Source organism: Xiphias gladius, chromosome 21, assembly GCF_016859285.1.
Source record: "Xiphias gladius isolate SHS-SW01 ecotype Sanya breed wild chromosome 21, ASM1685928v1, whole genome shotgun sequence".
NCBI lineage: Eukaryota > Metazoa > Chordata > Actinopteri > Istiophoriformes > Xiphiidae > Xiphias > Xiphias gladius.
In genome coordinates, this window is record NC_053420.1 from 2,781,149 (window position 1) to 2,798,395 (window position 17,247).

The following is a 17,247-nucleotide window of genomic DNA, read 5'->3' on the forward strand; positions in this document are numbered from 1 at the left end:
TAGATTCTTCTTGCCTGACTAAAACTACACTAAATCTTATTACATTTCAACTGATTAAAGCTGGACTAAATCTGACCAAAACCAATATGGTGTATGATAATCTTTTTCTGGAAATTTGCATTAGACAATTACATGTAACAGCAACGGCAGATATGCTTTTTGAATGGAGAGACTATCAGTGTGAACACCAGCTCCCACAGAGAGTGTTGCAATATGGGTTGCTTGTAGCACTAATGTTGCTAGGCTGGCAAGTCTAATAAAGTCTGTTTATAGTGAGTCTGTTGGAGATAGTTGGCCCAGGAGGGTTAGGTTAGTCCAGTTTAACCTGCAGGAGTTTCTGAAGGCTTGCGTGACACATTTTCGAGGAAATAAATTCCTGATGAGTCTTAAGTGTTTCCTGATGTCGTCACTGCAGAAGCAGAACGAATCGTCTGTCAAACACCAAAGAGACACCGGTTCCACATGAAGTCACAGTGAGGATGTGAAAAAGAAGAGCAAGAAAAAGTCGTGCCCATTTCAACAGTCTGACGGGAGAGTGTGTGAGGATGTAACTGACAGAGAAGCTGAGGACTCGCTGTTTGTATCTCGGGGCAGGTTTTATTTCCCAGCAGGAGTAGTCTCAAAGCATTTTGTGTCCAGAAAGAGGTGTTGGAAAACCCTGTCTTATATTCAGGTTAAAAATTACATTGTTTAAAAAAAAACAACAATAAAACTAAATCAGGATGAGGAGCCACCATCGACCAACACCGCGGCCCTCAGTTCATTCTGTTATCGGGCTTTTTACGCGTGAGGAACTAAAGGCCATCGGTTGTCAACATCTGTCACGTTAGGTGTCCTTTCCTGAGGCTGCTCTGGATCATGCTCTCATTATTCTCCCACGTCTTGGCTTTAAATCGTTTTCATACGTCTCTCGAGTTTGTTCTCACCTGCACAAGTTAACTACAAGGCAGGAAATGCGCAAGTGCTCAAAGGGTATAAACTGGTGTGTGCATGAGTCTCATTGTGGCTGACGATTGTGTTATGCTGCAGAGAGAGAAACTACACACAGGGTACGAGTTAAATTCACTGGACGGTAACACGCGCACACGCACACACACACACACACCCACACGGGCGTCAATCAGCGGCTCAGAACAGGAAGTGGGTTGAGACACAGGATATGAAGAGGCAATGTTTATGTTGACAGGCAGCAGAGAAGGGAGGCGCTTCGTGCGAAGAAAGGGGGAAGGAATGAGGCAGAGATCGAGAGAGACAGAAGGAGGGACAGAGAATGAGTAACAGAACGCAGCGAAGAGAGAAAGAGGAAAGAAAAGTCGATTAAAACGAACACTGAGATCCCATTTAAATGCAGACAGACAGATGTGCGAAAACACAGGCCGTCCCACTATTAGGCGTGTGTAACGTTTCTGTGTCAGCCGCCGTCTGATCGCGTTGACTGACTGCACGACTAAATGACTCACCCTTCACCCAGCTTTTCCAGGACATCAAAGACTTCCTCTGGCTGCTTGGTGAGATTGTCCTCGCTCAGCTTCTTCAGCTGTCTGCGATGACAGATAGAGAGAGGGATGTAGGCGGTGGAGAATGGACAAGAGAGGAGCGGAAATCAAAAAGTTCAATTGCAACTCTTTAATGTAATTATTTCAGTGTAGTGCTGCAACTAAGGATTATTTTCATTACTGATTAATCTGCCAATGAAGCCCTATGTCGTTTGGTCAATAAAATGTCAGATAATAGTAAAAAATGTCTATTCCAGTTTTCCAGAGTCCCAAGGTGACAGTTTCAAATGTCTTGTTTTGTCAGACCCACTGTATAAAACCCAAAGATAATTAGTTTACAATGATAAAAAAAAACCAGAACAGCAGCAATTCTCCCTCGTTTTCTGTCAAAAAACTCAATTAGCTGGAAACACTGATCGATTAATTGACTAACTGCTTCAGCTCTATCCCTCTGTCTTTCCTCTCATTATCACCGTTCCCGATCTGGGTGACATCAGTTATTATTTTTTTAATCCCCCCGTTTTTTTTCTGCCAACAGAACTTTTAGCAATTCATCCATCCATATTAACTCAGGGTGTAGAGAATTCACAGATGAACAGTGACTAATAACGTAGCCATAAATTAGACATAGTGACACAAATTAACAGCTAAAAGTTCAACAATTCATTCGTTGCAGCATATATATTGATTTTTTGATGGATTGCCCCAGCAACCTAGAGAAAATATACAAGTTAAACTCCAAAAAAAAAAAAAGAAAAAAAAAGAAGAAGAAGCTTGAAATCAGAATGCATACATCTTAGACATTATTAAGGAACTAAACTGTCACCAACAACTATTTTCTATTTTCTAGTATCTACAGTCAGGATCTGCTAATGTTTAATTTATCTTCATCTTCAACTTTTGCTCTCTCTTGAAATGTGAGCAGCACTATAAGACTTCTCCAGATGTTTGACAAGTCAAGAGACAAAAATAGTCTCAGACAAAAATAGAGTCACACGTGTTCTAGATGCGGCCTTTGACGAGCCATTCTTAGGCTGATTACAGGAAGACAGAAGGAAATGTCAAATTAAGCCAGCGTTAAATCAGAGACAGGAGGAAAAAAGTGCTGTTCCGCTCCCATTTCTGGTGAATCAACTCTCCGATTTGCTATCAGAAGCCTGTATTACAAAGACTTTTGGGTGCATCTATTGATAATTTCATACAACATTTCATCAAACCCAGGAGTGTGTGAAATACATTGATGTGATTTTTTTTCCGTTTTTTTTAAACGTGTTTTGTGCATTTTTGCCTTTTTACTGACTAACAGAAAATGTGGGACGAGAGAGAGACGCTATGACATCCAACAACTCAGTCCAGGGACATTTTAATGATTAGATTACACACTTCTTAGCCCACTGAAGCTACCAGGACACCCCGTAAATCTCACCCTTATTAGTACACGGAAGTGTAGTTAACTGGAAAAGGATTCAATAGTGCAAATTAACTGAAAAGTCTGCCGAAAGCTTGAACTCTTGTGTAAATAGTTTTGGAGTTATCTTATGAATGCAATCTGCTGTTTTGCAAAAGAAGTGTTGCATTTATATATCGAGATTTTACAATAATATGTGCTGCGGTCTCACATCACAATACCGACTCTATATCGATATATCCCAGCTTTATAAGGAAAGATGCACTATGAACTAGAAATTGCAAAACATATGTACTAGAAAGTACCTCGTTTGACATAGATACCACCCACTATGAGGTCAGTTCTACAGTTTACGTAAGAGCAGATCTGAGTAAGTGCTGCGCGGTAAGTGGTCTCCATGCTGGAACTACGGTAGCAGTAAAACAAGGTGTGACAGGTTACCCTCAGGCAAATAAACTATGACCAATTTACTGTTGAGTAAGATGAAGAAAAGGCTTTGGTCCTATACCACAACCTTGAAAACAGCAGATTGATGGAATGAGATATAAACTAATATGAGGAATATTTTGTGCTTTTCTATTTTGGTTTGAATTTTGCATATGCATATTACCTGTGCTGATTGTTACTGTTATTTTTAATGAAATTTGCTTGCCTGAAGCAATAAAGCTCGATTAAATAAAAAAGGAAGACAAGGCAACACCACACGTTGCTCAAGCTACATTTTTGATCACCTGGGAAGCCCTGAGAGACGACTGTCATCAAACTGCAACCAGTCCTCTTGTTTGTCTGTTGATAACTGAGCTGAATGGTCAGTAGGTCTGTGACCTTCTTTAAACCCCGTGGGCCCGGTTTTATACTCAGCCCAGCACGGCCATAGGCCCAGCTGCCCAGTGTATCGACTTCAACCCGCAAGCCGCAGAGGACAGGGAGCCGATCGCCGAAATGCTAAGCTACCGTAGCAGCCCATAATCTGCGTTTCACGTGGACTCCGTGAACCTCTGCAAATGCATGTGTGCATCTGCAGTGGCTAAAAGTACCGAACACATCAAATATTTACATTACTAAATTTAAAACGTCCTATGTTTTCCCTCAGCTCTGCTCTTCTTATTCTACTTCTATTTTTGATAGGAATGCAGTCACAGTGCTACAGATCTGACTCCTACACTCAGTGCTAACTGCTGCTTATAATGTTGTTCTTCTGGGACAAGCGGAACAGCTACATACTTCAAAACAAGCTCAATGTTTAAATTTAGGGAAAAATTGAATTACTAGGTTGAAAAAAGACTCAAAGTAGTAACCAGATGACCCCAAAGAAAACAAAAAATAAACGGCATTCGAGTAGAGACCTGACACGCAGGACGCCATTAAAGATTTGCATGTTTTGGTGTTCAACACGGAGAGATGACAAAGCTAAAATTAAAATAAATAAACAAATAAAACGCTGTAGTGGTGTGAGTGGCCTGTATTTTCCACATTCTGTTTAAACTTTGGAGACCGGGACACTGACAGCAGCTTGATGGGCCTACACAGACATTTCTATGCTGCAGCTGTTGACTGACATTTGGTGCCACGTGGGCGATTTCCTCATACATGACCGAAGTCAATTATTAGGTATTCAACATCTAAAATACACAGAGGTAGACTAACAGTTGAAACAAAAGTTCTACAAAACTAAATAATGCAGTGAATGAAGTGCTGCTCTTGCTCGTGCTAAACAAACGGCCAAACTAAGTTAAGATCTGTTTGGCCATTCGATTGAAGTTTTCACTGGAGGACGTACTGTAAATTTGATGAGACCCATTGTTGCCTGGGCAAAAAGGGCTGACATGAACTGAAAACTCCTCTCTTACATCAGCTTGATGAGGAAACGCTGGATGAATGAGTGGACACGATAACAAATGAGCAGTGCGTTTTACCGGCATCCTGCCGATAAGTGGACAGAAAAGGAACAACTCAGTTCCTTCTGTCAAACACAAAACACACACTGACCGAACTGAGCTGACAAACCAGTTTCTAAGTACAACAATAAACAGAAAGTGCATCTCTTTTAACGGCCCTCTCAACGTGTCCGTATAGCACATTAAGAGGCCATAAAAAAACAAAATAATTGGGGTCGAGCTTGCTTTTCTAGTTTTCTTCTCTTATTCTGAGTGTCACTACTGTCAATACCTTTCACTGATTTCTGACAGGTGTTTCCTGCTCTAAGCTCTTGAATCTGCCCACCTGAGTGTTTTTTGTCCCACCTCCATGGTTTCAAAAACCACTTCATTCGTTTTGCCTGCATTCAAACTAAATGTGTTCTTTGAGCCCTATGAATAATTAGCCAGGTTTCTCACACTTTTAACAAACAGACACAGATTGCCGTCGCTAACACCATTGAAAATTTATACAATTGTATGAAATAAAACCTCAACCTTCAGGGGAAAAAAGCTGCGGTGCTTCTTCACAAAGCAAAGGCCATATGTTGAATGAGCGTGACTGCTGTTTAGGCTGTCGGCTAACTATATAAATTGATCGTGAGATTAAATGTGTCAGGACCTGGGTGGCTAACCACCGCGGCTAAACAAGTTCCCGGGGGAAACCCAAACTCCGACTACAACTGCTTTCATTATTAATTGATCAGCCATATATCTTATCAATCAATTTTTCTGCAAAATGCCAGAAATGAATGAACAGTGGTGATTATATTTTCCCAGAGCCAAAGGTTACATCTTCAAACAACTTCTTGTGTCTGAATAAATAATTTAAAACCTAAATATATCCAGTTTACTGTCATAATAACAGAGAGAAGAAGCAAATCCACACATTTAAGAAGCTTGAACCCGCGAATGTTCGGCAAAAATGACTGAAATGATTCAACCATTACAACAACAGTTGCCACCTGATTTTCTGCCGAAGAACTAATCAATTAATCGTTTCAGCTAATTATTAGGATTAGTGTTGGAAGTACTAACGTAAACCCTAAGTGTTAACCAGTGGTAGAAAGTAACTAAGTACATTTTCTCAAGTAGTACAGTTCTGAGGTACTTGTACTTTTATGCCATTTTATGTTACTATATATTTCTACTCCACTACATTTCAGGTGATGTTGTACTCTTTACTCCGTTACATTTATCTAACAGCTGGAGTTACTTTTCAGGTTTAGATTTTATTTCAAAAAAATCTATGATCAATTTATATATGACAGTATAATATAGCAAGACACCATTATGCCAAACGACTAATTTTACTTTTGATACTTTAAGTACATTTTGCTGACAATACCTTTACACTTTTACTTTAGTCGAATCTCGTAGGGCTGCAACTAACGATTATTTTTATTATCGATGAATGTGCTGATGATTTTCTCGAGTAATCGATCAGTTGTTTGGTCTATAAAATGTCAGGTTTCTCGGTTTCTCAGACCCCAAGGGGACATCTTAAAATGTCTTTGTCCAATCACGAGTCCAAAACCCCAAAATATTCAGCTTGCAATTGTACGAAAGAAAGAAAAACTGAAGATATTCACATCGGAGGATTAGGAACAAGCAAATTCTTGGCATTTTATCTTTATAAATGACTAGTTTTATAAATAATGGATCGATTAATTCAGCAGCTCTAAAATGTTTAATGTAAGAATTTTACTTGTAACTTCAAATTGTGGTATTGCTGCTTTCGCTTAAGTAAAATATAGGAGTAGTTCTTCCACCACTGGAATTAACATATTTCAACAAAGCACTCATTATTCTGTATTTATGCTCCTGTGTTGCACTAAACATCTCCAGATTTCAATCATGTTGTTTGCCGAGCTGAAGTCTTGTGACTGAAATAAAGGGAGTTGAGGTGAAACAGACATTGCAACTAATTTAGTCACGTACAGAAGAACAGTCTGACACACTCAGTGCTGGGATGATAGAAGTCTCACTTACATTATATGCAGGTTTATGCTGTAACGTTTGGGCAAATTTCATATTCTGTGTATTTCTGAAGTGAAAAGAAGTAAAACCCTGCAGCAAACAGACATTAAAAGCGAGCCTTTCTTCAAATGTAAATTCCCGGTTGCCTTTTATTTCATGAACTTGAAAAAAATAAATAAAATAAACAGTAACTGGAGGAGGTGAACCCTTACAAAGTCAGTACTTACAGTACAGTACAAAGGGTTAGAGTCAGGTCAGGGGGGCTGCGGGGGCCGTTCCAAAAGCTTCAGCTCGTGTTTTTCTGGAGGTGGCTCATGGTGGATTCTGTGGTCTGCTTTGGATCGTTGTCCTGGTAGAAACCTTCCTCTTTTCAGTTACACTTTCCTGACTGACTGCAGGTCATCTGCCTCCAGAATTTGCCGATATTTAGTGGGGTCCATTCTTACCTCTGTCCCTTCAGTGTTTCCTGTGAGACTGGTTGCCACACAGCCCCAAGCACAGGGTTACTTAAGGCGGGCATGCTGCCTCAGTAGGCTGCCCAAACATGCCACAATTACTGTTTAAATTTTTTCTGTTTTTTAAGTTCTTGCAATACAAATTAAACAGAGCATGAACATTTGAGGAAAGGCTCATTTAACGACTGTTTCCTGCAGGGGCTGGATTGACTTCTTTTCACTTCAAAGACCAACAAAACCTGTAGTTTGAACAGGGAGGGCCAAAATTTTGTACACAACTTCACGCTACATCTGAAACAGTCCAGCATTTCCGTGTTATTAACCAAAATATCACTCTTTCCAGTGGCCCGGATTTTTCTGCCACAAAGCCAGTGCGGTGGTCTCGGATGCCTTTCACACCTGTGAAGCATATAAACCCACCTGACAAGCCAGTGCGTCTTGCCAGCTCTTCTGTCAAAACCAGAGGACACAGCCACGGCTTTAAACCCAAACACACGTGCCCAATGATCAGGAATTATTGCAACCTGTATCCGCTCTGAGCTGACTGACTCTAAACCTGTCGAGATTGAAGCAGCTAAGCCAAGATCAACAAATAGGGGTAAGGCGTTGAACTGGATCGCCGGGACTTTGATGGTGACAAATCCTCAGGATCTGACTCAACAGCTCGAGAAAATACAGACACTTACCTAATTCAACAAGAGCTGGAGTTATATATAATGAATTTTTCCCTTTTTTTGGTTAATTCAGTCCAAGACACCAAAATAAGACGTGGAGACATTAAGACGTAGTTTTACTATAATGTAGGGCTGCAACTAACAATTATTTTCATTACTGTCCATAAAATTTGTCTATAAAATGTGAGAAAACAGTTAATTTCCCACAATCCAAGTTGACGTCTAAAACTCAAGAGGATATTCAGTTTACATCCATGTTTGAAAAAGAAAAACATCAGCTTCTCACATCTGTCAAACTGGGACCTGCAGATTTTTGGCATTTTGATTAAAAATACGACTAAAATGATTATTTGACTGTAAAAATCATTGCTGATAAATCTTCTGTCGACTGAATAATCGATCGAATCGACTAATCGTTGCAGTGTCATTTGTTATTTTTTAATACAGTAGTAAACACTTAGATCTGCTCATTACCACATTATAGTCAATTATAAACCTTTTATTACGTGTTCAGATACTGATCATTCATAATAAACTTAAAGTTAAATGTTACCAAAAAAAAAAAATTTAATGACATTTTAACTTTAGCCATCAAATGATCCTTATTTTACTTAGAGATTTTGATGTGGGTGTTTCTCATTTTAATTTGTGTTGAAATTTTGGCTTTCTGGATTTTATTGTTTAGTCTCATGTTTATATCGTCCGGTGTTTTATGTTAGAAACAAGTGTTTCTATGACATTTTTCTACTCTATATTATAACCTCCATGGAGCAGGGTTTATGGCAGTTGCTGTTGCATTTAGACTACATCAGTTATATTCACAAAAATACATCAATAAACACTTAGATCTGCTTCTAACCACCTTATAGTCTGCTAGAAACCCTTGGTTACATGTTTGTGTACTTTACATGATAAATAGGAGAAATAAGGTGAAGTGTTTAAGTTCCTGCTCCGGCAAAGAGTCCTAACCTGGCCTCTGTAAGCCCGTCTCGTTTTACATTACGGTCCCGGTAACCAAACGGTTTTCTTTGACACCCGGTGATGTAATGTTCTCTAACCCGCTCGCACACTGTGACCGTGTAATTTGGTATTTATCGGACTCATTTTCGGTCCGGCAGCCGCTAACTTCGGCCGGACCCCAGCCTACACGGGTAAAGTCAACGAGGATGTCACACATCTCAAGCCCGCCTGTGTTTATTCTTATCACGACGTTACCTCCGGGGGTGATTCCTCATCTGCACTTTGTCCTTGTTCTCCATGTCGTCGTCCCCCCCCCCCCCGCTCCCCACTGCGCGTCTACCGACACTCCTCTCGGTCGCCTGTGGTCAAAAACTTGACCCGAGTTCGTCGGCGATTCAACACCACCAGCAAAAACACCGTCCGCCAGCGCTAGCAAGCAGCTAGCAGCAGTTAGCCCCGTTCAGTCACTGCCGCGAGAAAAGAAAAAAGAAAAAAAAAAACACCGCGTCCGTTCACCATTCGGAAAAAACGAGGGTCACACGGTGCGCAGACTTCAGCCCAGCTGCCGTATCCTCGCCGCCCGGTTCATCCCGGACCACTCGGAACCCGTTTCTCCAACCGCTCGGCGAAACGCCGCGACATCCAGTAGAAAGAGGAAAAAAAAAAAAAAACAGGAAGAGCGAAGGCAGGAAGGCGGGGCAGACACAGGCCGCAGTGCCGCACAGCGGCGACAGGCGGCGCCACAGACACTCTCCCACTGTGTGTGCCCTGTACCAGTCCTTCAAACTGGTTTGGAGGCTTGGACTCATGCGTTCTCACTGGGGGGGCGGCTGATAAAATTAAGAGCAGTCACAGACATGTCATTTTCTCTCTGTGTCGTTTCACTCAGCGGTGTTAACCGGAGTCGCCCGGTTAAACGCGAGACTTTAGCTTTGTGCCTTTGGATGAGCGTCGATGAGCTTCCCGGCTCCCGTCTCCCAAGCGCGAATAGCTGGAACTCACGTCAAGAGGAGGAGGAAATATTCAGGACCTTTGTAGATTAAACCGAAGACCTTTTAAAACCTTCTGGAGCTTTTTGTTTTTGACACTAAATCCAATGTTTTTAAGACTTTTAGAGACAGCTAACCCGTCTTAGTATGTGCTGAAAAAGTCATCTCGTACCAGACAAGGCGACGCTGTCAACACTTTTGGTGAATTCATTCAATAGCTACCTTTTTTTTTTTGATTTGGACTGATTTCCTGTTTCCTGGTAAACCACATTGATTTCTCTTATACCATGTAGAAAAACATAGTATACTATATTTTTAAAAACCATTATATAAGACATATTGTATACTAGTGATGTTGTATGGAATTGGGACACGACACCTGTCTTGAATAGTCTGTGGGTCCCACTCCTCTCACAACCGAAAACTTCCAAATGTTCTGTTTGATGACGAAGAGTAACAGTAATACGTGACGGTGCTATTACACATCAGATGAAACGGTGAACAGTCGGCTGTCAGTGATACCCAATAGACACGTGCATTTTCTTTTTCAGCAATTCTGGATTACAATCCAAACACAACTGCGGATTATTTCGGAAATTTAAAATTTACTCCTGCAAAGCGCAACGGGCACGTGACGTAGTGGGAACAGGACAAGGACGAAAGGACTCTTAAATTAATAGCGTATTTTATTTAGAGGAACAAAACAGCATAGCGAAGTTCACATCTAAATCAGTAAATAACATCCAACGGGGCAAGAAGGAACTTCATCCTCAGACCAGGAATGAATGACGGGGGGGGGGAGAGCTGGAAGAAGAAAACACAAAACCATAAAAATTACTCCAATGTTTCAGTTCCATATTCAGCAAAACTCCCCCAAAATTTTCGGTATTTTTATAAATGGCGCCGGTTCCCAAAGAAACTACGTTTAATCTCTCTCTCTCTCTCTTTACTTTTTATGTTTGAAATGACAATAACCTTGAACTTCACTTCACAGATGTTACTGTGATCCACTGATCCGACCCCACCCAGAAAAGACAGACTCACGGTGGGTTTACTCCCCAGAGGGCCGCACGCTCTCGAAGATGCCGGCTTCCCTCATGGCGTTGAACTCCTTGACAGAGTCGTACTGCTTGTAGAACTCAGCGTAGGCCCGTTTCCTGGGCTCTGTCACGGTGTACTGTTAGAAAGAGGAAGGGAAAGAAAAACATCTGTTTTGTTCACAACTTCAATCAAAATCCATCAAAACCCTAAAAACAGTCGCCTCCTAATTTTTCCCAACAGAAGAACTGAACAGACGAGAGTGTTTCAGTGCGAGGCGAGACGTAGCCAGTTCTCCTGCGTTTTGTCGGACCCTCAGAGATCTACAACTGGTCGCGGGACGCGACGCCGATAAGTTCATACGAAGATGAGAAACGTGTAAATTAGCTCAGAAAGAAATCGAATCAGCTGCGAATTCGCGCATGTGCACTGATGCGAACACGAGTGTGATGGGAGCAGTCTCTTCACTGGGCTCGCTCGTCTCCTAAGACAAATACAAAAACGTCTGAACTGCAATGAAAACTTTAAGTTTTATTTTATTGTTTTAGTGGAGCAGCCCTTTCTCAATAACCAGAACTGAACAGTTACTCATTTACACTGAGTTCACATCTTAATCACATGTGCATGACCTAGAGCGTTCCAGTAGCCTGACAGTAAATCCGCTTTTGTAAGCTCGCGGTGTTCGGTTCTTCCCGACGGAGGTGTGGATGCAGCTCTACGCTCATTGGAGGCTGCAGCGTGTTGTTGTGGCTGCGTTGTCTCCGCCCGGGTACTAATATTGCGTTGCCTCATACACGCAGATGGGGGACGGACAAACATTAAGACATCTCTCCATATATTGGCATCCGAGGTAAAACCACTAACTTGAGTCCTAAAATGACCTGAGTTGAATCACCACCTCACTAACGGCGTCTGATCAACATTAGAGGCTGTGCAGAGGCAGGATTTTGTTGTAGGGCCGATGCGTGGACTGAATTACACCATAAATGTGTACTAAATAAAAGTGACAACACAGCATGTGGTTATTCTGTCAACACAATGTAAAAACAAGCCCCTAAAAACTGACATCAATCGGCAAAAATGAGTTGAACTGTTTGAAATTTGTCTGCGGAGCTACAAATTAGCCCGGATGCTGATACTAAATGTTAAAGTGAGTGCGCCCACCGTCAGGTCTACTGGGTGTCATCTGAATTGAGGATGCGGCCGTGTGGGCGTGTGTCGTACCCTCACCTTGAACATTACGGCAGCGCCAAAAGCCAGGGCGAAAGCGATGGGCAGGTGAAACCTCAGACGCTTCGCCAGCATCCCCCTCATCACAGGCTTTGGCAGAGACATGGTGGATCACCTGCGGGGAGAGGAAGACCTGTGTAGTCACAGACGGCACCCTTGAACCAGTTTCCTGTCCTCCCTTTCTGCTCCACATCACAGGAAATGTGCAGTTTATCCCTTCTCACAGTTCTGTCAGTCACCCCTTGTGATTTCCCATTTTGCAGACTACAGCTAGCGGAGGTGAAGAGCTGCGAAAGACCCGAGGTCCCACTTTTAGACCCGGACATCTAAGTTTTACACCAGAGGATAAAAGCAACAGCGTCTCATCCTGTCTCATGTTATTAATGTGCCCATTAATGTAAAACGGGGCTGCAACTAAAAACGGTTTTAGTTTTGGTTTAGTCCAACCAAAACCCAGAAATATTCAGTCCATCATGATAGAAAAGCAGCAACATTCATCATTTTCAGAATGTGGAAGCACCAACTGTTTTAAACATTTTTTGATAATTGATTATCAAGATAGATGGAGAAAAGTTTTCTTCTTTCTTCTATTGCAGCCAATATAAAAAACTGGGACAACTGCTGCTCCGTTACGACCCGTCCAGACATCTCAGGTTTTTACCGTTTGCAGAGTCAAACCTAAACACGGAGCGGCAGCGTCCAGTTTCTATGCTCCACATATCTGGAACAAACTCCACCACGCTGCACTGTCATATTTATTCTTCTGTTTAATCCATCTCATTCCATTTTAGCATATTTTTATCTTCTATTATATTTAACACCTTTTAAATCCTACTTGTGTTTGTCTTTGTACAGTTAGGTACATAAGTATTTGGACAGTGACAAGTTTAATAATTTTTCCTCTGTAAACCACCACAGTAGGTTTGAAACGAATCCATCAAGATGTGACTGAAGTGCAGACCTTCAGCTTTAATTCAAGGGGTTTCACAAAAATATCACATTAACGGTTTAGGAATTACAGACATTTTTATACACAGTCCCTCATTTTCAGAGGCTCAAAAGTAATTGGACAAACCAACATAATTATAAATAAAAGGATTATTTTTAATACTTGGATGAAAATGCTTTGCAGTCAGCGACTGCCTGAAGTCTGGAACCATGGAGGTGAACAGATGCTGAGTTTCCTCCCTTGAGATGCTTTACCAGGTCTTTACTGCAGCCGCCTTCAGTTGCTGCTCCTCCGTGGGTCTGTCTGCCCTCAGTTTTGTCTTCAGGAAGTGAAAACCTGCTCAGTTGGGTTGAGGTCAGGTGACTGACTTGGCCGTTGAAGAATATTCCACTTCTTTGCCTTGATAGGTCTTGTGTTGCTTTCGCAGCACGTTTGGGGTCATTATCCATCTGTGCTGTGAAGCTCCGTCCAGTCAGTTTAGCAGCATTTGGCTGAATCTGAGCAGATAGTGTAGAACTGTCTCCTTCAGAATTCATCCTGCTCCTTCTACCAGCAGTCAGAGCATCAGTAAACACCAGTGACTGGGTTCCATTGGCAGCCATACATGCCCAGACCATAACACCCCTCCACCATATCTGACAGATGATGTGGTGGCTTTGGATCATGACCGGCTCCTTTCCTTCTCCAGACTCTTCTCTTCCATCATTCTGGTACAAGTTCATCTTGGTTTCATCTTTCTAAAGGATCCTTTTCCAGAACTGGGGAGGATTTTTTTTTTTTTTTAGATGTTTCCTGGAAAGGTCTAATCTGGTCTGTTCTTGGGTGTTACTGTATTTACACTCATGGAGGCATCTCTTGATTGTAGACTTTGACAATAATACACCTCCCTCCTCGAGTGTGTTCTCGACTTGGCTACATATTGTGACGGGTTTTTCTTCACCAAGGAAATAATTCTGTGATCATCCACTTTAGTTGTCTTCTGTGGTCTTCCAGGTCTTTTGGTGTTGCTGAGCTCGCCAGTTCATTCCTTCTTCTTAAGAATGTACCAGATTGTTGATTTGGCCTCTTCAAGTTTCTGTCATCTGTCTGATAGGTTCGTTTGGTTTTTTCAGCCGAACGACGGCCTCCTTCACATGCATCAACACGTCTTTGGACCGCATATTGAGAGTTCCCATGAACGGCCGCCAAATGCAAATTTAATACTTGGAATCAACTCCAGACCTTTAAGCTGCTTCATTTGTCATGAAATAACGAGGGGACAGGCCACACCTGTCAGTAAACTGTCCAATTACTTTTGAGCCTGTGAAAATGACACACTATGTATAAAAATGTCTGTAATTCCTAAACCGTTAATGTGATGTTTTTGCGAAACCCCTTGAATTAAAGCTGAAAGTCAACACTTCAGTCACATCTCGATGGATTCGTTTCAAACCTACTGTGGTGGTTTACAGAGGAAAAAGTATGAAACTTGTGTCACTGTCCAAATACTTATGTACCTAGCTATGTTTTTATGTCCTATCTAAATGCTTTAAACTGCCTTGTTGCCATCTAGACCATCATGCTGTCTCGATTGGGGGGGGCAGTAAAATCTCCCTTTTTTGTGTTTTTACAAATAGACGAAAGGTTTCCCAAAACTGAATCCATATTTTAAAGAGTCTTTTGCTTGTCTGCGATGATGTAGTCCAGATCTGACAAGTCTGAGTAGAGTGGTTTTTAATCTGGACTTGGTCTGATGTGGTCTCGATTGGGGGGGCGGTGAAATCGCCCTTTCTTGCTTTCATGAACAAAATAAAGTTTCAAAGTTGGTTTCAAACATTGTCAAGTCGTTAACTACAATGCCCGACATCTTATCACATCAGAGCGAGTTGCTTCAGCGTTGTAAGCTTCTCCTTAACTGCTGAATCACGGTGCGGGACCTGGAGGTCACCAATCGGTCACAACAGTCAGTGCGACCGACCGACTGTCGCGTTTAACCCCGGGTGTGTTTCTACGTGTCTCTATTTTTAATAGTGAAGTTAAATGATCCATGTCTGCCTTCGTTCACGCGTTTAAACTTAAAATAAAATATTTAAAAGGGCCGATATAACTAATGAGTTAGTTCCTGGAGGCCGGTCGCTAATCCTTACGAATAAACACATCAGCGTGGATCTTCAGCGGCGAGCCACCAAGTATTAATATAAAAACGAATATAAATATAACAGAAAGTAAACCCAGTGTAACGCCACCAGCTGCGCTGCAGGGTCAAATGAGCTCAAAGTCACAATCAAGATGCGACTTTTAAGGCCTCATCTGTTCGTATTATCATAACTTTATTAATAAATGACATGAAGCGAAAATATATTAAAAGAAACATGTAAATCTGACAAAGTTTGAGAAATGGTTCGTGTCTTAGCATGAGCTAACGTTAGCTACCTCGATGAAGCTAACTGCTAACTAGCCGGCGAAAGCAGAGCAAAGAGACAAAATTCAACGAAATCCGTCAAATCCGGGAGGCAGTAATCAGTTGAAAAATTACTAGGTTACAATCTGAATTCAACGCAGGTGGTTCAAATCGGCGCAGTTGGGGGAATACTCACAGGTTGGACTCACGACCTTCACACAGACCGCTAGCGCACACTGTCCGGAAGAGCTGCTACTGGAGCCGCGGACGGACAAAGTTAATCAAGTCCTGCGAAAGCGAAGCGAGGTCACGGTGACGACAGACGGACGGACGGACCGACGGACGGAAAGACTACATCGCGATAACGTCTAGAAACCGTTCCGATGGAGTCTGGAGTCACTCGCATATAATACACATTAAAGATACGATTTTATTTTTCCGGTGGTAAATGTAATTTTATTGACTGGGCGGCAGTTTGCCACCTGCACACCAAACCTGTAGTTACACGGCCCGACCACCAGAGGGCGGCAGAGCGACACCGCCCCGACCTGTTTCCTTTTAAAGGTTTCAATGAACCTTTACTGACAACATCCAGTGTGCACAACATCTGTATTCGCAGCAAACTTCTTGGATGATACTTTATGTCGTCGTTTTTTTTTTCTCCAAGTGTGAATGAAAACAGAAATTAAACCGGAACAGATGGCTAGATTTTCAAAATATGGGTGCTGTTCATTGCACGACGAAGTGTAATGTGCTGTAGCTGTGGGACCAAATGCATGGGGCTAGTGTGATGTGGTTCCATCTTACTCAGGCAAATCACACTGGCTCAACGTTATGTAAAATATATCTGATAAAAAATTCATTTACTTTCAATAAGCATGGTAAGCATCACTGAGATGATTCCAACTATGAAATGTGATAGATATTAAAATGTTCCTTTAATATTAACCAAATATTATAAAAAGGTGGACAAGTGACATTTATTCTAAGAGACAAAATTCCAACAGTGAATTATTTATGAAATAATTCTTTTGTTCCCATTCTGCCTTCTCTATCAGTGAATGGCTGAGAGAAGGAGAAGCAGTGACCACTCAGACCAGTTTTATTAACATATTTTATTGTACAAAATACTGCAGACGGTTTACAGTTGAGTGGACAAGCTTTATGACAAATATGCAGTAAATAGAAAATTAAAAAACAAACAAAAAAACAAGTTTAAACCTGAAAAAAGGTGTAATTTGTTAATGTTTGCAGTATCTTGAAACAGTTTCAATACAAAACAACATACGATACACAGTAACACTGAGAGCAGAGATTAAACTGACCACTGCATCTGTCCTAAACCATTTTCTCTTCCATAAAGTGCATTTTCATAAGAGTGAAGCACAGACGCCTTTATTCTGAGAAATAAAAAAAAAATAGAAGAATGCGACAACCTCACTCAGTCATTTTTAAAACCTGCAGGGAATCCTACAGGCTTAACGTACGAAACCGTGTCGACAGCCGTCGTGAGGAGAGTGACTGAGGATACAAATCAATCACTATTGTCACATGAAAACTTTCTATCGCCACAAAGCCCACTTCTGAGGGAGCTATTATGGACGGCCTTGTCTTTTTTAAAAGGAATAGTTGGACATTTGGGGGAAAATGCTTATTCGATCTCTTGTAGGGAGACTGAGGAGGAGAAAGACACCGCTCTCTCTGAGCTACTGTCGGTGGCTGGTTAACTGGACTTAACTGGACTAAATCACTTCATGGTCTTGCACCAGCCT

General features: G+C 41.6%; 2 protein-coding genes across 3 annotated transcripts in view; both read right to left on the reverse strand.

Moving 5' to 3' along the window:
- LOC120806953 (serine/threonine-protein kinase 4-like) overlaps positions 1-9,203 on the reverse strand; it is a 41,330-nt gene extending 32,127 nt beyond the window's left edge. Inside the window, exons 1-2 of the mRNA XM_040158521.1 lie at positions 9,145-9,203; positions 1,461-1,541 (exon numbers count right to left, since the gene is read on the reverse strand). Of these exons, the coding sequence (XP_040014455.1) occupies positions 1,461-1,541; positions 9,145-9,188 (125 nt within the window). The 5' untranslated portion in view covers positions 9,189-9,203. The remainder of the gene's footprint in view (positions 1-1,460; positions 1,542-9,144) is intronic.
- A 1,343-nt stretch (positions 9,204-10,546) lies between these two features.
- On the reverse strand, positions 10,547-15,798 carry LOC120783491 (cytochrome c oxidase subunit 6C-1). Of its 2 annotated transcripts, none has more exons than XR_005706343.1 (4): positions 15,672-15,798; positions 12,147-12,261; positions 10,854-11,055; positions 10,547-10,682 (listed from the first exon to the last, which is right to left on the reverse strand). XR_005706343.1 is itself a non-coding variant. In XM_040116554.1 (4 exons), exons 2-3 carry the CDS (start codon positions 12,249-12,251, stop codon positions 10,930-10,932), a joined length of 231 nt encoding a protein of 76 aa, XP_039972488.1. In that variant the 5' UTR covers positions 12,252-12,261; positions 15,672-15,798; the 3' UTR covers positions 10,547-10,682; positions 10,923-10,929. The 2 variants fall into 2 exon arrangements, 1 of the variants encoding a protein (XP_039972488.1); XM_040116554.1 differs by having other exon boundaries at positions 10,923-11,055.
- Between the last annotated feature and the right edge of the window lie 1,449 nt (positions 15,799-17,247).